The sequence below is a fragment of the Danio rerio genome, chromosome 13 (genome assembly GCF_052040795.2).
Source record: "Danio rerio strain M-AB ecotype USA chromosome 13, GRCz13ab, whole genome shotgun sequence".
In the NCBI taxonomy this organism is placed as follows: Eukaryota; Metazoa; Chordata; class Actinopteri; order Cypriniformes; family Danionidae; genus Danio; species Danio rerio.
The window spans coordinates 20,349,811-20,374,000 of NC_141033.1; the positions used below are offsets into that span (position 1 = coordinate 20,349,811).

At 37.1% G+C, this 24,190-nt stretch overlaps 2 protein-coding genes across 7 annotated transcripts in view; one reads left to right on the forward strand and one right to left on the reverse strand.

Moving 5' to 3' along the window:
• zgc:154058 overlaps positions 1–10,991 on the forward strand; it is an 86,254-nt gene extending 75,263 nt beyond the window's left edge. For 3 of the 5 annotated variants that reach the window (XM_087278621.1, XM_087278620.1, XM_087278622.1), the window contains exons 7-8: positions 393–570; positions 2,975–7,065. In XM_087278621.1, the coding sequence (XP_087134747.1) occupies positions 393–570; positions 2,975–3,219 (423 nt within the window). In that variant the 3' untranslated portion in view covers positions 3,220–7,065. 5 annotated transcript variants of the gene reach the window in all.
• Positions 7,888–16,190, reverse strand: mat1a (methionine adenosyltransferase 1A). 2 transcript variants are annotated; one of them, XR_015504948.1, is made up of 9 exons: positions 15,867–16,190; positions 14,519–14,596; positions 14,115–14,237; positions 13,906–14,018; positions 13,678–13,821; positions 10,906–12,914; positions 10,015–10,627; positions 9,723–9,856; positions 7,888–9,064 (listed from the first exon to the last, which is right to left on the reverse strand). XR_015504948.1 is itself a non-coding variant. In NM_199871.1 (9 exon segments), coding segments are annotated over 9 exon segments (1,173 nt in total). In that variant the 5' UTR covers positions 15,943–16,134; the 3' UTR covers positions 7,890–8,961.
• Positions 16,191–24,190: the final 8,000 nt, after the last annotated feature.

A 24,190-nucleotide genomic window follows, 5' to 3' on the forward strand; every position in this document is an offset into this window, starting at 1 on the left:
CATTACCTCGATGATTCATTCAAACTACTTTGAGTCGACTCCTTTATAAATGAATCAATAGTTTTAAGCACTGTGCACTTTCAGGTTTAAGCCTTAGCTGGATATTTCACTTCACTTAGAGTTGTTACACACTACAAGGAAGGTCATTTTCAAAAATCCATAATATTGGCTCTCTAAGCAAATTGACTTTATAAAGGAACTATCAGGTATATACTATACAGGGCAAACCAAATAAATATCTGAGGCGTAAAGCTAAATGTACAAGGAACTGATCATTATTATCAGCTTTAAGTAAATCGACTGTATAGATGTACTAACCCTTTAATTGTATCAATTGCATTAATTGGTGATCTGTTCTTAAAGTATATTTTTCTGTCATTGTGTTTCCCCAGGTGGATTACGCTAAAGTTCTCCACTATGTTGGAGCAGGTGTGGCCTTTCCCACCAGTATGCTGTTTGTGTGCTTGCAGTCTGCACTGACCTACCGCCTGGCCAAGACTCAGGGAGAATATAACATGGGTCATTTGCGCCTCTTCATGACCCTGCTGGCCTTCGTAGCCTTGGTGCTTAGTATCCTTTTACGCTATTAGTCATTCTCATTTTATGTAGCTATGTTGTGTATTTGTATTAGGGCTGCCAATAAAATAGGCTGTCACATTGTTAGATTGTCACTATACAATTAAAGTTGAGGAGATCCAAGCCACCCCCGTATCAAGTGTTTGACCGTGCAGAAAAGTGCTTTATAAATGTAACAATTTATTAATATTTGATAATAAAGTGGCCAAGATACTTAAAAACGCCAATATGATTGAAGCATGCAAAAATATTTTGGGTAAGTGACATTCTCAGTCAATGTCAAATACAGAATTACCACTTAAGAAATTAGGAACACAATATAAAAATAATGAATAGTGGGTGCGATTTATGAATTCAGGTCCTACTGGAGCAGGCATGCAATTACTTACTTTGTTCCCTCATTTTAAGTAAATCGTGTACTCGATTTTTTAAATTAACTTACTTGATTTACTAAACATGTACATGGTAAAGTACGCTGTCAATGAACTAATTTAATATTTTGCATGACTGATTGGCCTAGAACAGTGGTTCCCAACCTTTTTTTTGCCTGAGACCCCCTTTTCCCCTGGAAACTATTGTAAGGCCCCCCTCCACATTTAATGATATTATCACTCATATAAGTTTGCAGTAAGAATGACAAAAATGTTGTTTTCAAACAAAAGGTATGTTTAATACTATATTTAGATATGTTTATGCACAAATAATAGCCTAATGTAAAATACTAAGCAAAACATCAGCAGGCCATTTGTAGCTGAAAAAACACAAGCCTTTCGCCTTTACATTTGCCCTATTTGAAATTCAATAACTAAAATATCAGTATTCACACTGGTGTATAAGGGAAAAATATTACAATTTAATACTTGCATGTTATTTGTTATGCTCTAACAATTAGTGTGATGATTGTTGCGCGGCGAATCAGTAAAACTTTGTCCTTTTTGTGGAGGACGGATTACAAATTTGTCCATTTTTGGTCAGCTAGGGCAGTGGTCCTTAACCCATTTATCACCACGCACTGGTCAACGATTGACAATTTTACCACGGACCGGGGGGAGGGGTGTGTTTTGTAGGTTGTAGGTTGCTAGGCAACCATCAACCATTTTCTCAGAAAATGACAAGTTGACAAAACATTGCTGTCACTCTGATACAAGTTTTATTTATGGAGAACATCACAAAACACTGCAGTGTTTGTGTGTTCTGTGTTTGTCTGAGAAAATTAGTCTTATCGAAATGTGAATATTCCATACAAGCTGAAGCTGATTGGTTAAATCTTGTCAATTCTTGACTCGTGGTGCGCTCACGGGATTCATAAGAGTGAGCCACTTGTGCGCGTAAGCCGCACACCTTCATTGGAAATGACAAACTTGTGCAAACTGTAGAAATAGGCAATATGCGAACAGCCCCTAAAAGGCCGTCGTCATTTGCGATCTCTATTAGTTGATTTTCTTGCACAGCCATGGTGCATTTACCTGATTTTTTGGCAAATGGGTTGTGAATTCATTCTTTGGCAGTTCGTGGGTCCTTCACTGGGCCCCCCTAGAAAAGAAACTTTCTAAAGACATCTGTTTTTTTTTGCTGCTAGTCGGTTAAATGTGGGTGCTCAAGTGACCAAGATGTAAGCGAGACAATACGGTCATTTTTCAAAATAAAAGATTGTTCAGACTCAGATAATTAATAAAAAGGAAAAGATTAACGATTTCTTGTACAGATTTTACCATTTGATCCACGAACTGGTACCAGTCTGCGGCCCGGTGGTTGAGGACTACTGAGCTAGGGGATAAAATGAAATAAGGCAACATGATCATTCTCCTAATTGTTCACTTCTAAGAAACTTTTACCAGCGACCTTCTTGCTGCGAGGCGATCATGCTACCCACTGCGCCATCGTGACATCTGGCAACTTTAATAATAATTCTAATGTAAATTGTTTCAAATATCATTCACTGATTCAAGATTTTTTAGTTATATCCTAATTACAAGTCTGCAAAGTAAAATAATTAAACATGTTTACTCCATTGATGTTGCAATAAGAAGTTTTATTTAAAATTACATTCATAACAAAGCAATTTTTCTTATTAAAAATAATATTCACATATAAATAATTTTGTAATTAAATTTGTGTTTCTTGATTGCCTAACTTTATTTTAACCAAAAGTCGAAGTCAGTTATAGCATTAAAAAGTAAATGCATTAACATAAATTGATAATGCATGAATTTAGCAGTTCTAATCTGTATGTTATTTTGCCATGTGGTCAGCTCACACATTCCCAGATTGTTTAAATTTCCCCAATATGCTTTTCTTTCTCAGTAACTGAGTTCCTGCATGTTCATCCTGTAATGTAAACAGGCCTGAGCATGACTTTACAGTATTCACTATGATTCCTTGACGAACATTTCCTCAGGTGGGGTGTTTTTTGTCCAGGAGAGTTTTATCCTGCAACATGCTTCAGCCATTTTCGAGTGGGTCTTCTGTGTCATTATTATGCTATTCTATGGCACATTCGCTTTTGAATTCGCCGGGATATCTAGTGACACGATGATGGTGCTGGCCCGAGGACAATCTTTACCCTCCGTAAGCCGAGACCACAAAATGGAGTCTCTAAGTGGAGCCAATCAGCACCAACCAGAGAGTCTGTCCATATTATAACCCCAAGCTCTTTTAACACTAGAAGAAAAACACTTCAACCGCAGAGGGAAAGTAACAGAAACTGGTGTACCTTTGCCAAAGAATCCAGCTCTGATTTTGCACATTTTGGAGAGACTTCTTTACTCTCTGGGGACCTTTTGAATCTAACATCTTCCATGCTGGGAAAAACAAAAGTCATCGCCTGGATGTGTCTCTTAGAAGTCATTGGGATTTCGAAGTGAATAAATTAAGAACTACTAGTTGGCTAAACTTTCTGGTGAAACCAGAGGAATGCTACATCAGTTGCTTAATAAAAACCCCAACACTAAAGCATTCTAACATGGTGCCTTAACAAACGTTATAGTGCCAATTTCAGACCTTTCAAGACAATGAATCCAAAAATGCTGTTTTCTGTGCCTTTGTTTTTTTTGTTTTTTTTTGTCCAAAGGTAGAAATGGTTAAATCTTATAATGTTTTGTCTGTCCGTCTGTTAACTGATCAAAGTGTTTCATTTTGCCTTAATCACCATATGCTGTCTGAAATGTCTTGTTCAGGAGATTGTCATTACCATTGTGCCTTAAACCAAAAGCCAAATACAGCTATTTAATAGACATATACTGTACGTCCATAGTCTAAATCTGAAAACTGCCTTGAATATACAAGGCATGTATATTTTCATATGCATTGTAAAGAGCAAAGCTGAACGAGATCAGCAAAAACCTCTCGCGAAACAGGCGAATAAGCTTATTATCACGTTAAGTCGCCTGTAATTGGTGCCATTCCAGAAGTCATGTTAGAGGCAATGAATATTGCTGTACATAGTGACCAAATGTAACTAAGAAAAGAGATAGTTTGTCCTGAGGTCATTGTGATTGTTCCCTCTTTCTGTCAATGTGGGAACTGTCATGTGTTGTGTTTTGGTTGGTTACAAGGAAGCGTAGCTATGAAAGTTGCCCTCTTAGAGAGTGGCTAGTTTATGTGTTCACACAAAAGGTCTTTGTGGGCTGTTTTTTGCAGACAAAATGACATGCAGCAGGACTGCTAGTTCATAACTGTTTTTGTTTGTTTTAAAAATAAGAGATGAATCTTGGTTTACAGCGGTCTTATGTTTTCATACTAACAACATGACAAACAAAATTTTTTTTTCAATCATTATCATGGGAGTTTAGTCATTTCATTTATCAGGATAAGAGCCATATTGATGCTTATCACCATCTGATCTACCAGTGCCATCCTGAAAATATCTTACATTCTCTGTGCTCAGGAAGATCTGTTTCTTTCTTTCATAAAACTTATTTCCATGCTCATGACTGTGTTGATCACCCACACTTAATGGGTTCAACCAAAAATTACAGTTCTGATATTAATTACACACCCTCGTGTCCTTTCAATCTCCTGAGACAATTATTAATCCTTGTAACACAAATTAAGCAGCCTGATCTTACAAGAAAATGTAAGTATTTTACGTTTTGTCAGTTTTGTGGCTAATTCATACGAATTTGTACAAGTTCAGTCGTATGAAAATGTACGATTTAAAAAACCCAACCCCACCCTTAAACCCCACTGTCATTGGATGATGAGAAAATCATACTAAATTGTACGAATTAGATCTTACGAATTTATACGAATTAGCCACTAAATCAAAAAGTTACAAATTGCCATGAGATTGCGTTGAACTGACATATTTTAGATATAATTCGAGAACCCTCTCATCCTCCATAGAATGCAATGGCCCAGAAAAGAAACAAAGAACATTGTCAAAATTGTGTTCAAGAGTTCACTCTTAGATATAGCTTGATAATGTTAGCAGGTTTGGCTTGCTGTTCTGGAAGAGAACCCTGAGCTTGGAGATAAGTGAGTTCAAGGCTTCCGCCAGGTCAGTGAGCATGTAAGTGTGTACGAGATCAGGTCCTCCTTGATTATCAAGGGGCAGCCCAAGAGGAATAGGCCACACCACACCAGCACATACCCAAGCGATGAAAGCTCAGTACTAAAGTACTCATATACTGTTCCTATTGGTTTATTTAATTATCTTATGTCACATGTCTTTGGACTGTGAGAGGAAACTGTAGTAACCGGGGGGAGACCCATGCGAACTCGGGGAGATCATGTAAACTCCGCACAGACATGCCAACTGGCCCAGCCGGAACTCGAACCAGTGACCTTCTTGCTGTAAGGCAACAGTGCTAGCCACTGAGCCACCATGCCACCCAATCCTGGATTAATCTATTAAAGCAGAGGGAGATTGGGGAATAGTTTTTTTTTTTTCTTTCAAAAAATGAAGATATGGGATTAAAGTTAGACGGGGCATTTATATTAAGTGTGGAATGATCCGATCGGCTTGCTAATGATCACAGATGGGGGACCAACCTCGATCAATCATATCTTGTGATACTCTCAAAATTAGTTTGTGAACTTTACTTTTAGCGCACAAAATTGTTCAGAGAAGAAAGCTCTCTGATCTCATCTAAAATCACTTATTTGGGTTCCAAAGATAACTGAAGGTATCAGGGTACTGGAATGATACGAGGTTGACTAATTAACAACAGAATTTGCATTTTTGGGTGAACTAATGCTTTGGGTTTTATCTTCTTAAAGTAACTTAAATACTATCTTGAAAAAAACCCATATTTTTTTTTTTTTTGTCATTTAAACCAATCTTTCATGTACTTCTAAAATATTCTTAATATTGCTTGAAGAAACAGTTTATTTATAAATAAAAACAAATCACTGTTCACCCTCATGTTGTTTCAAAACTAAATGCTATTTTTTCCCCTGTGGATATAAAATGGACAAATGTAAAGATTTGGCAGCTCAATTGTGCACACGACAGTTCTACAATTGTAGTGACTATAATATAAAATAGCTCATAAGAATCGTTTGGCATATTATCAGCACAATTGCTATGGATGAAATACAGATGAACCTTTTCCATTGGCTGAATTCATCAAATCTAATTTCCATCGCGTTTAGCTTTAAGTACCGCAGAATAAATTGTGATTTTCCTCTAAATAATTAAGTTTCATTGTCTTCTTTTTTAAATCAAGTATTTAAAAAAAAAATTGAACGTAACGTGCTGTGCTACAGCAATGTATGTGTTTTTGGAGCTTATTGTAAAACACTTTGGCCAGATAAATGAAAGCAAACCAGTTTTGGTGATTAAACCCTATAGTCCAGATTTACTAAAGGAATAAAATAAAAGCAATAATGAGGAAAGGATACTTTTTTATTAATGACTTTATTACATTTGCAGGAGTTTCCTTTTTTAGATGCAATTTTTGGAGTATTTAAATTAATTATGCAATGTGAAATAAGGATTTAGTCAGTTCTCTTGCATTTGCATCATTTAGCACCCCCAAAAATGGTTGCAAACCTTAATGAGTTTTTATTGTTGGTTGTTGAACACAAAAGACATTTTGAAGAATGTTGGAAACTGGATATCGATAGTAGAAAATGCTGCTAAAAATAGTTATTAAAAATTCCTAATCAAAATATCTCATTTTGTGTTCAGCAGTAAAGAAACTCTTTCAGATTTGTAATTTTCAGTATTTCTTTAAAGTGTAGTTTTTTGAGTTCATTTTCCCTGTCACCTTTTGCCTAGACTGGTGTTCCTACATATATTATCTACTAGTTTGCTTAAACCTGGGCTTTTGACAGTCAATAGCTGTAAACCTGCTGCAAACCTGCTGACATTCAACAAGACTCACCTCTTTAATGTCATAGCAGAAAGCAAAAATACCTTCATGTGCCTTTGTTTCAACCAAAGACTGAGTCAATGATTGGAGAAATGTTTTGATTGGCAGGATGTGTTTGATTGTGCTGTAAATTTGCCTTAAAATGTATGGAAATAAAGCAGAATCAAACTCATCACACCGTGTGCACTGAACTTTGCTTAAGTCAAGTCATGTTGACTTGTCACACAGCTCCTGCTTCTCACCATGGACTTTGAGATTACTCAAATTCATTGAATCTGTTTATTCTTCTTTGACTCATCAGGCGTTTCTTAACTATTGGTGACCTGTTACAAAATTTAGTACATGTTTTTTAAATTCATTGTAATGTGCAATTTAACAGAATGATTGTTTGTCATACAGGTATAGTCAAATTTATTAGGCCCCTTCAATTTTTTTTTTTTCTTTTTTAAATATTACCCAAATGATGTTTAACAGAGCAAGGACATTTTCACAGTATGTCTGATGATATATTCTGTTCTGGAGAAAGTCTTATTTGTTTTATTACGACTAGAATAATAGCAGTTTTTAATTTTTTAAGAATCATTTTAAGATCAAAATTATTAGCCCTTTAAGCTATGTAATTTTTCAATAGTCTACAGAACAAACCATCGTTATACAATTACTTGCCTAATTACTCTAACCTACATAGTTAACCTAATTAACCTAGTTAAGCCTTTGAATGTCACTTTAAGCTGTATAGAAGTGTCTTGAAAAATATCTATAGTCAAACAATATTTACTATCATGGCAAATATAAAAGAAATCAGTTATTACAAATGAGTTATTAAAACTATTATGTTTATAAATATGTTGGGAATATGTTCTCGCAGTTAAACAAAAATTGGGGTAAAAAAAAAATAACAACAGGGGGGCTAATAATTCAGACCTCAACTGTATACCAACAACTGAGTTGTATTTGTGTCTAAAGACATCCATACTGACACCGGACAAGTATAAAGAATTTTCCACACTTTAATTATTCACAATTATTTACATCTTAAATTCAATCTTAAAGAAAAAAAGTTGAAAATCTGAAAGAAGTATAGGATGGTTTACAGTGTTTTTGAAGAATTAATACCGATGTTTAACCTACAGAAGTCAACAAATGCAATTACACAGTGGCTTCCATGCACACATAAAATGCGCAACTAAAGCTTTTTTAAAAACCGAAGTACATTCACACATACATACATACATGCTCACTCTCCAGTGGTGAAAATTAATATAAGAACAGAACAGGATCTGTATGTACACAACAATATTCTCATAATAACATACCTCTTTCATTATCCAACATTAATGAGATGATACAGTAAAAACGAGGCATAAACAAGTAATGTTTGTGCAAGAAATAGGCACACAAATTAGACCCTTTTAAGACTGTATGATGAGAGGAATATGGTTCTTAGATAGAACCTAAAAAACCTAAAGCTTCAGTGGTCCACAATATCATGTGTATGTCTCCTCAAAACACACTCACAAATTATAAAGTCGCCTATAGGCATAGTAAACTTTTTTAAAAGCTGAAATGTGTTTCTGAGCCGCCATTGTCACCCAAAATATTGCAAATTATTTTTGCACTTTCCCCAAATACTTTTAGGCCTGCTCCATCTAGCAATGATACGAAAGCCCGCCAAAAACTTGCGCCAAGTCCAACCAGTGTAGCTGCTGTGACAGTAATTTTTTGAAAGCCCCACATAGTCACAATACTTAGCCTACAGGTAAGCAGGTAACCTTAGCAGGTAAGTAAATTATAAAATCATTAGGCCTACATTAAAATTGTCTCTATATGCTTATCTAGCATAGGACAATGAGAATTAAAAAAAATGCTTTTGCTTTAAGGAATGATCGCTCGTCATGCGTGTTGAGGGATCGTGCAGGTTTCTAAATAAAAGACTGATTCCAATTTCTTAACATTTACAGTATATCCATCTAATCTATTATTTTGTGTATGCGAAAAGAGAACAAAGGGGTAGAGGAGCACTGAAGTGGCTGAATGACTGAAGGTAGGGCTCGCACCTCCTCTCGCTTTAAACCTTGAGGGTTTTGGCCATCTCCCAGGGGAACTCTGACCTCCCGAAATGACCATAGCAGGCGGTGTTCTGGTAGAATGGCCTCTTCAGGTTCAGATCCCTGTCAGGGGAAAGTGAGTTAGTTTTCACTTTACAGCCTGGTTCTTGAACTAAAATGAGCATAATTTAGTAAACTGTCACTATATGTAGTAATTACATGAATGTACAATTGCATAAGGAATTGAAATTGTTTAAAACACAAGACGCTTATTACAATGTAGTACCGTTAGGTCTAGTAGGACTACATTGATGGTAGTGGAACGCCCCCTGGAGGAGATATTGGGGCCTGTTAAGAGTAAGGTTTAATTTTATTATTATTATTATATGATGTTATGACTTTATAACGTGTCGTGTTAGCAGATTAAACAACGCATATTATAAAACCATATTAAAAAGTAATGTACTCTAAATTCTTTAGATTGTGTGAGAATGCTAAAACTACTAATGCTAAAGGATTTTTCAGGTGATTATTGGGGATTTATATTGAATATAACGCAACATAAATCTTTTTTTTTATTACTTAATACATAAGTTGGTTTCATTTTACACTTTTAACATCTGGATCATTGACTGATTTTTTTTTTCATCCTTTTTAATTTTTGGTTTTAGATTAATCAATGTTGTGACATCACATGTCCCTGATTAGTCATAAACAAACAAAAACATTTTCCTGAATTTGGAGAACATTAAAAGAACATATTATCTTATTAATTGATTACCTAACAATGACACCTGGTCGGAGGTCAAAGTTCTTGTTGACAATATGTAGCAACTCCTTCTCTGTTTTTTCCGATGAGCCGTAGGTGAAGAGGGAGATTGAGAGTGGGTGGGCGACTCCAATGGCGTAAGACACCTACACAGCAAATATATTATTCGTGACCCTTACCAGAAACCAGCTCACCCATTCCAGTTTAACCAAGTCAGATAAAATTGGACAGTAATTTGGTGTGTTGCTTGAATCAACATTTTTGTCCAGACACAAGGCAATGGCTCAAAATTATTTTGTCTCACCTGAACCAGCACTCTTCTGCACAGTTTGGACTTCACCAGAGACTTCGCTACCCAGCGAGCAGCATAGGCAGCAGAACGATCCACCTTAGTGTAGTCCTTTCCAGAGAAGGCGCCACCACCATGAGCTCCCCATCCACCATATGTGTCCACAATAATCTTCCTTCCTGTAACACCAGCATCTCCCTGGAAAAAAGAGATTATTTTACTCTTTAAATCAATGGTTTCCAACAATACTGGTAAACTGCAATCTTTTTGCAGTTCTGAGTTAAATATTTCCAACCAGCTGTTAAATATGTTCCGCTGATGTAAATATGCAGTGGCATTTAATAAAAAAAAAAGTGGACTAGATTGAAACGTCCAAAGGAAACTTACAACTTCCAATCACTATGCACAAGCATGAATAAAATAAATGATTAATTCTGTGAAATTTTAAAAGGATGAATTAATTTATTTTGCAAACCTCCTGCCCTAGTCCCTAAATCTGTTCCCTGAGGTCCAAAGTCCTACTGGGTTCAATTTCAACAGTTTTAAACACCCGAACAATCTAATCAAGTTCTTCATTCATTCATCTTCTTTTCGGCTTAGTCTCGTTATTAATCTGGGGTCACCCCAGCTGAATGAACCACCAACTTTTCCAGTATATGTTTTATGCAGTGGATGCAGTTACTAGCTGCAACCCATCTCTTTGATAAACATCAATACACATTCATTCGCTACGGACAATTTAGCCTACCCAATTCACCTGTGTCGCACGTCTTTGGACTTTGGGGTAAACCGGAGCACCCAGAGGAAACCCACGCAAACGCAGGGAGAACATGCAAACTCCACACAGAAACGCCAACTTAGTTGGCGGTTCATTCTGCTGTGGCGACCCCAGATTAATAAAGGGACCAAGCCGAAAAGAAAATAAATAAATGAATTAAACTTGCCGGTTCATTTCGTTGTGGCGACTTCCAGATTAATAAAGGGACTAAGCCAAAACAAAAAATATTGAATAATTGAATGAAAAGCACGGTTGTCTCACAGCAAGATGGTGACTATTGAAAGTCCCTGCTGGACCAGAAGGCTTTTCTGTGTGCAGTTTGCTGTGTCTTGTCTGGGATTTTTCCAGGTGCTCTGGTTTCCCCCACACTCTAAAGGCATTCAGTATCGGTTATTTGGATAAACAAAATTGACTATAATGAATTTATGAATAGAAGATTTTTTGTGTATGTGTTTCCCAGCACTGAGGGTTTCATTTTCAGTGCTGAGTTGCGGCAGAAAGAGTATTTGCCACTAAAACATACGTCAGAGAAATTGTCGCTGTGGTGACCCCTGATAAAGCAGGGAATAAGCCAAAGGAAAGCAAGTGAGTAAATAAATTGCACTGTTCATCCCACTAGTGTGCTTTAATGTTCAACCAGGAAATTGGTACAAAATGGCATAAAGTCACACTTTTTTCTGGTGCTGCTAGTCAAAAATTACTGGCCTACAAAACATTTGCTTATGAACTTCACATTATGTTCTCTTCCAATAACGGTATGATTGTTTTTGTGTTTATTTGTAGAACTGATTAATTTTAGCCGATAATAGCGCTTGATCTGAACTTACATTGCTCAAAAATGACCATTGTCAAAAGTTTTGAGACATCTGCCTGTACATGCACATCCTAATATATAGGTTTATATAATATACAGGTTCAAATATAGAGTGTATAGGAGTGTGTTTATTGGACTGCATATGACACTTTTCATTTTACTTGGTGATGCAAGGCTTGGAGGCAGCTGCTTGGCCATGGAAACCCATTCCATGATGCTCTCTGTGCACTTTTCTTGATTTAATCTGAAGGACACATTCGGTTTGGAGGTCAGTAGCTATTGAATCTGAAGAAAGCAGCCTATCATGCACTAATCATGTTTTCTAAATTGCTTTGGCTTTGTTATAATATAAAGGGTTGACTGTGAAATACTTACTGCTGAGGAAATTTCACCAGTGGACATTGCCATGGAAGTTATTGAAACACCTGAATTCACTGAACTGAATTTGTATTTTATAGCGGTTGAGTCTACATGGGTTTTATACTTGGGATTAAGGGCACATGAGAATGTCCATTAAAATTTCAGACACCATTATAAATGGCTGATCCCTTAAATAGTCCACTATACAAGGGTGTAGATGGTGTGTTTGGATAAAGCCTAAGGTTGCATCTAAAACCCCATACTTCTATACTATATAGTACAACAAAATCAGTTTGTGACCCAAGTAATATGTCCAAATTCAAAGAATAGGAAAAACAGTATGTGAGAAGTACCCGGGTGACTTACTACTTCCGGCAAGATTGTAAAGTGCGCATTGGATGGACGCTACACTATCCCGTGATGCACTTCAAGAGAATTCATGAATGGGAGTGAAACGACGCAACTGATGTAGGTGGGTCATGTGATAATGACAAAACAAGGGGATGTAGTACATCCGAGTTCCATTCATCTTACTTGCTTAGTACTATAAAGTCAAATGCAGTGCCTAATGAATAGTAGGTTATTTCGGATGCAGCCGGCATCTTCAGGATTAATGGAAAATTACAGGCAGGTGATTTTGATTAGAAATGGAGCTAATTTTACCCACTCCTTGGTTTGGTTGCCGCAACACCATTCTTGTTTACATATAACTGTCCTTGTGGTTTATAGAGAGAATGAGCTTACCTGAGGTCCTCCGATGACAAAGCGTCCACTGGGCTGCAGATGGTAGACTGTCTTATCATCAAGATATCTGGCTGGCACAACAGCTTTGATGACCTTCTCCTTCAGAATACGCTGCTGCTCCTCCAGTGAAATGTTGTCATCATGTTGGACAGAGATGACAACTGTGTGGACACGCAAAGGAATCACAGCACCGTTCTCCTGTTTGTAGTGCACAGTGACCTGGAGTTGTGGAAAACATGCAGAAGTGAAGTAAGCCTTTGTTAAGTGTGATTTTACCTATGCTTGACATTGAAACCCATCCAAGTGCACACACACTGAGAAGTGAAAACACAGCAAACATACACCAAGAGCAGCAGGCAGCTATTGCTTTGCTATAGCTCACTTTTCCAGCGAGGTTAGGTACCTTGCTCAGGGGTACAACAGCTGTCAGGACTTGGGATCAAACCTGCAACCTTTGGGTTACAAGTCCAAATACCTAACCATTCGGCCACATCTGAAGTCAACGTTTTAATCTGTGTGTATACCATGGGGATTGTGAAGACATTTCCTGCTGTATGGTCTGAAAATATCAGAACTCTAAAATAGATCCGGGGTTTCAGCTTCCTGAGAGCTGCCCAGCTTGAGTTGCTGGCATGCTCCTGAGATTGACGGGTGCACAGCCGTGTCCTCTGTCCCACTGTGAAAAAAGTGAGGGCCAGGGGCCCTGGATGTCACGCTGGGGGTCATTTTTTTACAAGCATTAAAAGAGACCGCCTCATGGTCACTGTCTTGCTCAATAGTCGTCACACCTATTGGCCAATGTACTGGTTCAATGAACAGTCGGCTGATAAGATAGCTTGGTCAATGTCAATCAGGGGCTCTGAACCTGCACACTGTGGCTTAGAAGACTCACAATCATATGTGTAGGAATAGCTTAAACATTATTTGTTTTTATCTTCTAAACGTCATGTTTTGATTTTGATTTTACTTTTATACTGCTGACCTGAGTCTTTGAGTCCGGGCGAAGCCATGGGATGGTGCCGTCCCGCCGCAGCTCAGCCATTTTTGAATTGAGTTTGTGAGCAAGGACAATGGTGAGAGGCATGCACTCTTCTGTCTCATCAGTGGCGTAGCCAAACATGAGCCCCTAAAACAGAACAGAAATCCAACATGAACAGGTTGATCACAAATGAACCATTTGAACACATTTGAATTTCTTTTGTGTACAGACCTGATCTCCAGCTCCAATATCTTCCTCATGCCTGTCAACATGGACACCCTGAGCTATATCAGGAGACTGCTGCTCGAGAGCTACCAGCACATTGCAAGTTTTATAGTCGAAACCTGAACAGGGAAGAGAAAAGAGTGAAAAGTGATAAAAATTGGTGAATAGATTTAACGGATGATGCACGGAAAAACAAAATATGTATCGATCCTGACCTTTTTCAGAGTTGTCATAACCAATGTGTTTTATGGTGTCTCGCACAATCTTCTGGTAGTCCACATTGGCCCGAGATGTGATCTCACCACAGAGAAGCACCATACCAGTTTTGCAGACAGTCTCTGATGATTAGAACAACAATAATTAGCCAAACGACCCATAAAAAAAAAATTAAAAAAACTGTCACTGTGTAACCCATTGCTAGATTGAATTTGGAAATAGAGATGTTATTCATTTAAATGCCGTTAAACTTAACAGATAGAAAGTGCTAAAAATGGTCACTCGATAACCAAGTGAAGATTGACCAACTGTTGGACTGTGGACTTTCAAATATATCAATGTTTATACAAAAAATAAAAACATAAACGTGTTTATTTAGTTTGCAATTAAACTGTTCACTCACCACAGGCTACTTTAGCATCCGGGTCCTGCTTTAAGTGTGCGTCAAGAACTGCATCACTGATTTGGTCACAGATTTTATCTGTAAACATAAGCACACTATTATAAAACAAAGTTATGTAAGGACTCTGATTAAGGTTCAAGTGTATGTTTCAGTTTAGTGTAAGAGTTTCAATGCCTCCCCTATAGTTAAGACTCACTAAATCTGACACAGGAATCTCAACAAAGCAAATCCACAGATGAGCAGCTGGAGGACAATGCCAGTGGTCCTGTCCTTTCAGGCTCATTCACTCTATATTTGGCCTGCTAGCTGAGGCAACTGTTTAGGTGAGTTACATCAGAAACTACAATGTCAGAATTTACATCTCAGGTGATAACATGAAACAACAAGTCAGATCACTTAAGTCTGGATCAGTGCAGAATAGATTTTCTAGGTCTTTCACATGCACACTTATTGATTGATCTGTTGAAACATACACTGATCAAAGATGATTAGTGAAACTCTTTACATTTTTCTTTTCAAGTGAACCAGACATAGTTTGCAGTGTTGCAAAATTTGTCTAGGAGGAAACCAGACTGGATTATCCACTTAGAGTCATTATAAGTCATTAAGAGTTATTAAGTTTGCTGTAAAGCAGCTTTGGAAAAAATGCATTGTTAAAACCAACATATACATCATATTGACTTGGCATTTCAGAACTGCAGCACTTTGGCCTTGTAGCTTGACATGAGAGAACCGCAATATGGTTGATAAGAAACGCACAGTCTGGCAAGTTCCCACATGAGGCAGAAAAAACCTACTGAAGAAAAATTTGTTGGCATACAACTGCGACACTTTTTGACTCAATAGATGGCAATGGGCCAGTGTCATAATCAAATACCTTGTTATTATCAGTAAGTTCATCATGAAATAAATTGAGTTGTAAATATGTAACTGAGAAAAGCCTCCCAATGAAACATTGTCATTTAACACCTTCTTTAAAAGTCATGACCCCTAACTGACTATTTTGGTCTACTACGCTTTCACTCAATGAAATACCAGCTGAGCACATGGTACTGTGGAAGTATTGTTCGTCAAATTGTGAATGAACCCTATTGAACTGTTGCTAAACAGTTATAACCAGCTTACTTCTACATGACCCATTGCTCAACCAGCTTACCACTTCAGCACGCTCCAATGACTTGTCGAGAGAGGTGAATTAATCTAACCATGTCTTTAGGCTTTTTTTCCATGCAAGTAAATATATGTGCAGAGTTATTAAATGGTGGAACTGTTATAAATGGCACACACTACCAAATTTAAAAGCACATTTTAGAGAGGTTAATGTAAAAAATGCATTATTGAAAATCACCTGGATGCCCTTCTCCCACAGACTCTGATGTGAACATGAAGGATCCGTCATCATGAACATCATTCAGTCCTTCCATGTTTGCCAGCAACTGAACAGATCTTGGAAGTCAGCAGTGCAAAAAAAATGTATTAAGGGCTTAATTTTCCTCCAACCGTGGATGTGAAAGGTCAGGTATGCAGAGCTCCTTATAGTCCCGAGGGTATAAAAGACAGAAAGGCAGAAAGTAAGAGAGGTTTGCAGGCAGATCACAGACTATTTAGCACACAACCTCGCCTCAAAGCACGTTTGCCCCTTTATATGGCAGAAAGAAAACACACACACTATGCTTTACTCACTCACAAACATACATACATACACACACGTGTCATGTGAACGAGTGGGGCAGACCATTCCAGGGGGTGTTGTTTGGGGGGAGGAGATTCAAACTTTCAGAAACTCTCTGTTAACCCTTTGTTCACTCAGCTCTGTCATAGTAAAGCTTGTGGAGAACTAAAGACAAGTTAACTTCAAAGTTATGACAGGCAGTATTAAATCTGAAGAGGTGTGGTGATATGACATTCATCTTTTTCGAAAATAACGTGCTTGCAAAAACAATGCAGGGGATTTGGTTGTATAATAAATGCACTGCAAAACTCTTAAAAACATTGTAGTTTAATATATACCAATCCAGATCAGTTCCAAGACATGCCTTGAGGTGATCTTTGTTCAATTTTGAGCTTAGACTGTGCTTATAATGTCTTTTCCGTCTTCACTCAAAAATTATATTTGCTGCTTGTTTAAACTACTTATTTAATAAGTGTTTTATTGGGCCAACTTAATTTTTTTAATGCTAAATCCTCTTAAATTCCCAATTTCTGTTGGGACAGTATGAAGAAATTGTGTGGAATCCTGCATTTTTACAGTGTTCTAGGTATGAATTTTAAGTGTCATGATATGCAGTTCTTTAGTTGTAGTTTGAACCTTTAAGGTGCCTCGTTGCAATAATAATAAAGCTGGCTTGGTAAGGACTAGAACCAGTGACGTTCTTGCTGTGAGGCAACAGTGCTAACCACTGGGCCACCGTGCCACCCATCTAGGAAATGAGGAGTAGGGTTGGAAGGGGAAATGGCAGTTATATGGAACTTAGGGTATTTATAGTGGCTTAGGAATCGTCGGATTAGTGAATCATAAATTGAATAATGCGGGACCAGCTGCAAGCAATCATAAGCAAGTGATCCTCTCGAAATTAGTTTATAAATAAACCTCACTTAAGGCACCTCGATGCAATAATATGGTAAAGTCTTGACCAAATAAACCTAGAAAGAGTCACTGCATCATTCCAAAGTCATCTGGAATATTGGAATAGATTCATTCGTATATATTTTATTTAGCTGCTTAATTATTTGATCTGGAATGTATTTTAATATTCAATGATTGTGCGTGCCAATATATCTTTCAAAATACTCAAGGAACTCTAATGCATTAGGTAATCTATCACTGAGAGGGGACAAGTGTAATAATAATTAATAATTTATTGTCATTTAGTAAATGCTTACAATGCAACTTTCAGTACAGTACTTAGGGCTCTCCCCTGAAATATTTTCATGTGCTGACAATAGTGACGGGGCAGGATTGTGATCTTAGTTACTCTGCAGTTCTTTAGGCAGCCCCACACGGGATTAAACAGAAAGATAAACTAAATCTATAGGATCCTATAGAAATGACCTATTCAACTTCGCTGAACTGGCTGAACTGTGACAGTGACATGGCAGCTGATTTTTGGAAAATATTGGGAGAACAAATAAGTCAATTTCTTGTTGAACTCTTAACCTGAGGCATATGAGATGAGAGAACAATCAGATATTGGTCCGTTGGCTATTTCTGAAGATTAACAAAACAGTTGAAGAAAGTTATTCTAAATAAGTATCACTGAATTATGAAATTATTCAATACCATTGATTTTAACTATGAACTACACTCACAGACGAGCATGTGAAGCCACACTACATGGACTATGAACCTTCAGCTGTGAGTAGATATGTGGTATAGCTGTTCTGCAATGTCCCAATGATTTCGTCTGAAAACTCAACCAAACAGAATTAGATAACTGAATAGATGCAAACAAGGCTATAAATGGTCGTTATTAAAGGGGTCAAGACATGCGAAATCAAGTTTGCCTTGATCTTTTGATAAATTTAAAGATTTTGTACATTAAAGCATCCCACAAGTTTCAAAGCTTAAAATCTTCTCCTCTGTATAAACAAAGCATTTATTTCAAGGTTTGACATCAGGGGATACAAACAACATATGTACACTGTCTCCAGAGCAAGGCTTTAACCAGGCTCTGCCCACTGCCATCCATTCAGTCAATCAGGGGCTGACACTTATGTTTACAGAATGTGATCATCAAAAGCAAACAAGTCGTATTATGGTCACTGCTGCTGTCTACAGTGGATACTTGTGGTATTCAGATGCTGATTCAGTTTCTGATGTATTCCACTGACAAAATGGACAATTTAGTAGTGAAAAGTAATGAATTACAAATACTCAAATTATGATATAACTGAGTAGTTTTACTCAGGAGTTGTAATTGTAATTCATTTGTTTAAAAATATGTGCTTTTACTTGAGTACATTTTTATTTCTGTTTATTTCTGTAGTTGTACGTCACTGCTTATATGTTTGTTTTTCTTGTTTACAGTGATTGGCTCTATAATGTCCAGCTGCAGACCCGCAGAACCATACATGTTTCAGGCACAAACAATCCAGCACAATCAACTCATACATAAATATATTTATTTTTATATATTGTTGATATAATCGCGTAATAAACAATAATACTATGTCACAAGCATGGCGATCGAGATGGGCGAATGGGGAACGTTGTTTCCGATCGCCATTCAATATCATAGACTGAACATTTTTCTATCAATCATCATAGATGATCAGTCATTATTTATCTGACAGAGTCCATGTAGCAGATAAGTAGAATAATCAGTCCAATAATTCTCATCAAATAAAATTGCACATAGAAACATGCCTTAGTCCCAACCGTAAAACATGTAGGCTTTGTCAATGCAGCATACATGTACAATGTGAAATCAATAAAAGTGTACAAGACGATGCAAAATCATAAAATAGACTGCATGTCACTGATGTAAGATGAAGGGTGCCTACTGTATGATGACATCAATCCAAATGTTTTTAAAACAATAAGTTTTAAACAATAACTAAATACACTACAGAATATTACGTTTTCAAATACATGCACAAATTGCATGTATTCTATCAGTGTTAGTCAGGATCCAAATTGCATAAACTAACCCAGTGTTTTTCAACCTGTGGGCCACAGCCATGACAGTATTACATGGAGGCCACTAGATTTTATCAATAGAAATAAAATTTTTAATATATATAAAAATGTCTTGCCAGAATTTGACTGTTGTGATTTTTAAGTAATATTAAGTATATAAAAAATTGTGGTCCCATTTTTACTAGATGTCCTTTACTACTATTTACATCAAAAAATAAATACAATATACTGTACTCATTGTGTTCATAATATGTTGCAGAACATTTCTGGTGCTCTTGAGGTGGGATATGGGTATGGTTAAGGACAGGTTTGTTGGTATGGGTAGGTTAACTAATTAAAATTAAATGCAAAATGTTTGTAGAAAGACAAAGCAGTCAACTGTACTGTACAACTGTAAAAAATGTAAGTAAAATGCTTTATTTGTAAATGATGGTTTTTATATGGATAATAGCATTGGATAATGTTGTCAAAACACTCAAATGCAATAGTGAGGTTAATATGGCTTTGTTTGAATAATGTCAGCTAATCAAAAGAGTTTAAAGGACCTACCTTTTAAAAAAACTGTTCATTTTAGAACAAGGATTGAGGGTTTCAGCACATATACAGCATACTAATTTAAGTAAAAAGTTAATTACCAAGAAGAAGAAAAAAGAATACTCCTGAATACACCTAACAGAAATATTTATTGTGCAATAATCTAATGCTATTGCTGCAAGAATCACGTAAAGAGAAATATAGAATAGTCTGAATTTTGTTGACAAATATTATGACAACAGTGAACAGTCGTTTGGAAAAACTCTTTCAGTTTTGGGAATTTTGATCCATTCCTCGAACCAATCACCATCCAATAAGGAAATACCACAAGTGGACTGTGTTGAGGACGATAAGGACATTTTTTTTTCATGTGGCAAAATAGTGTTCAGTAGTCTTTATTAATCCTTTAGCTTGACAATGTTCTCAAAAGCATGACAACATCTGCTGGCTACAATATGTCACAACATACAAGAAATTGATTGAATTTATTGACTAGAGGTGGCCATAGATTATTTTTTTTAATCTAGATTAATCTCACTGTAATCTTGGAATTAATCAAGATTAAAATGGCTCATTTAAATTCTGCTGAAGGCATTTAGAATATGTGTGCTGCCAAAATAATGACTAAAAGTAAGTCTTTGAGAATGAGTTTCTTAAGCCAGGTGGCGCAACAGTCTCCTGTTTCACAATTTGCTTGAGAACTGTTCTACTATGATAATTGTTGATGAAAAGAAATGATGTTCAATAAGATGCACTTGTGTTTACTAACTGTTTATTCAGTTAAGCATGAATTTTGAACTGTAGGCCTACATAAGCTTGGAACAGCAATCTTTGATCAGTTTAATCCGACTAAAGTCATAACTGAACTAAACAGAAAAGTAATTAAGATGTGGAGTATGCTTATAATAGTGGCATTATTGAAGTAAGCAATGCAATTAAACTTTTACCGTCATGTAGGTAAAATGCGGAAGTTTTTTTCTTTCCAATTGGTGTGTGTTATTAAATTCTATAACACTCTCACCAGTCCTTACTCCTTATTTGCGTCTAAAACCCCAGTTTGTCACGGGGGCATGAATGAAATGTTCATGAGTGAATGAGAAACGGCCGAACTGCAGTTAAAGTAACCCAAAATTACAGGAAACTCTTACATGAAAGCACTTCACATAAACACCTTAATTATATTATTGTCTATTAAGGCAAATAACTAGAATACAGATGTCCATTTAAATGTAGTCAGTAGTGTCTTCGAAGTTAGTGAAAGTTCCAGAAGGGCATACTACTGATTTGATTCAGAAGGGCACTTTTTTGTCAGACGGCTCACCGAATTGACTTTCATTCATTGTCATTTATTTTAAAAAGCACCTAGTCCATTTTATTTGTATATGTTTTACTCGAACACATAAACTCTACAGGTGCCTGATAGTTAGATGTGGAGCTAACATTAATCAAATTTACTCTAGTGAACTGCATCCATGTTAGCATGTCACATTTCATGTGGTAATTTCACAGAAGGAATGCACACAGGTTTGAAGACTTGTTCTCAACCCCTACAGTGCAATTCGGCCAGGTATACATCCGAGCGAAACTATTAAGGTGAAAGTCATTATAGCTTGCATAGAACAGACCCAGCTCCCAACCTAACTTTGAGAATAGATTAATGGCGATTTTTTTTATCGCCCGATAAAAGTCTTGCGTTAACGTAGCATGTTAACGCCAATAACGACCCAAGACTAGTATTGACGTACAATATACTGCTTTTTGTTGTTGTTTTAAATCACCCCAACTCTCAACGTTAAATGAAATTGCCAATATTACACTGATTCTGACATACTAGCTTTTTTATGATTTCCTGCATTCTTCCTTGATTTCAGCAAAGTACATATAGTTCTTCACAGAAAAATGTGATTCTGTTGTTGAATTACTTTTATCATTATTGGATTCTAACTAAATGCTCTGTTTTGTGGTTATCTGGCTTGTCCTGCATTGCTGATGGTCTTCTTGGCAAACTCCAGATTTGGTTTCTTTTATATCACTCATACAAGCCAGAGAAGCCTCTCTTTTGCAGAGCTTTGTTGACCGGTGCATCTTTACAGAATAGTTGGTTACCGAACTTTGTGACAAGTACAAAAGGATTGTTGACTTGTCTGTGGCTTTGCTTACAAGTTTTGTTCCTCTAAGGGAAAGTTTTGTTGACATTGCAGGTACTAAACCTGTCAAAATCTATAACTTTTCTTTTTCTTTTCTTTTTCTTTTGTTGTGGCCATGCCTACTCTTCAACAAACTCTTGGTTCCTGATTGATTACCCAATATGGTTTCAGATTGCTTGGTCAGGAAGTGAAAGTGTTATTTTTGTATTATTTTTTCTGCTGCTTTTGTGAAAGAGGGAATGCGTACTTTTGCATAGGTTTTTTTTATCATAATAATATATTATGACAATACTGATAACAATACATTAACTTAGTGTATTGCAATGAAATATACTCTATAGCAAACAGCATTGTTGATATATACATTAGTCGTTTGCCTTATCAAGACTGTGATGTGATGTAATGTTAGCAGAAATACACAGGTTAAAAGATTGGTGTTAGCTGAGGTCACAAGCATCTGTTTTTGCAGAATTTTATCACATTTCTCTCTGTACAAAAGGTACATGGCTGCAGCTGTTTGGTGTTTGGTGACAAACAAAACCAGTTACCTGCCCTGGCCATTATTTTGCCAAAGTAAACACTTATGATAAGCATGGAGGAGTGAATCACATCAGCCAATAGCTAACTGTATCTAGCATGTTTAGTAGGTGGGGTACGAATGCTTACTGCTGATTGGGTTGTAAGCCAGACACGCTAAGAGAGAACGTCTTGAAACCATTCCAAAGAGGAAGGTGGATTTACTGTATCTTGTAAGTACAACTCTTCATTATCAACACAATGGATTTATAAACTCGTGAAAGACAACACACTGTGGTTTTACCACCATTTAGAGCATTCAAATTAAATCTGAAGTCACTGTGAGTTGAAAGCACAGACGAGTTATTTCCTAGCTTTTGGAACCGGAATTACCACAGGACTAACAGATGAAGGAGGTTTCCCACATTGCCTGGGTAGTCGGCAGGAATGCAGCAGCTGCAGTAGAGGGTGGGATGTTGGGACAACTTTCATCTCAGCACATTCCAGCCTACAACGGCCAGAAGCAACTGGCCTCTGCGCCCTGCCCTAAAAATAACTATTACCACCAAAACAGAGCTGGCCCAGATCCACTAACCTAACTGTACCATCTTACATAATCAAGTACTTAACACTTGTAAGCAAACACACCCAGGACCCACTATATATTAATGCGGTGGAGAAAAAAAAACTCATAAAGGATGAGAAAAAGGTTAACTACAGTATAACTCAGTGTTTTGGAGCAATGCAGAGCTTCTCACCTCTGCATGTTTATGTTTTGGTGACTCTCTGAATCTGAAGTAGCTGTTCACACTATTTTCTATCTGGTGAATGGTTTTTAAGGCAGTGTAAATATGCTATTGGTTGAATGAGTTCTGGCTTTGTGTTAATGTCACACAAATGTTCACAGTGCACATGCAGTCTATTCCAGTCCTGAGACACAATAGCAGAGAAAGGATTATATGTGCAAGATTATGTGTGCACAGATCACAAAACTTATTGAACCCATTTGAGTTTTACACAGATTGCTGTAATTTGTAAAGTAATGTATTTATTTATATAGCACATTTATTGTGCATGGCTGTAAACCAAAAGCGCTTTACAATCATGAGAGGGGTCTCTCCACACCACCACCAGTGTTCAGCATCCACTTCGATGATGTGATGGCAACCATAGGACAACGACGCCAGTGCGCTCACCACACACCAGCTATTGGTAGAGTGGAGAGACAGCGATAGAGCCAATTCGGTGGATGGGAATGACTGGGAGCCCATAATTGGTAAGGGCCAACGGAGGCCCTTACCCATCATTAAGGGCCAATGGAGAAAATTTGTTTTTCAAATTTTGCTTTTTTTGTGGTCAAAAATTTTTTAATGACCACAGAGAGTCAGGACCTCGGTTTAACTTCTCATCTGAAAAACAGCACCCACTGACAGTGTCGTGTCCCCTTCACTATACTGGGGCATTAGGACTCACTCAGATCGCAAATTGAGCACCCCCTGCTGGCCTCACTAACACCACTTCCAACAGCAGCCTAGTTTTCCCATGTAGTCTCCCATACAGGTACTGGCCAGGCTCAGCCCTGCCTACCTTCAGTGAGTTACTAGTCTTGGGCTGCAGGGTTATATGGCTGTGGATTTGGTAGATATTAGAAAGTAAAACATTGCAAAAACATTTTTTAATGAAAACCGTGGTGCATTGAACTGATGATGCAGGAATTGCCACTATTGGCAGCTAAGAAGGACATTCTTTGTTTTTTTTTTAAAGAATTTTCAGAACCTTATGAAATCGGTATAATGTATGTTTAATATCGCAACATACATTCAGTGTCACAGGCAG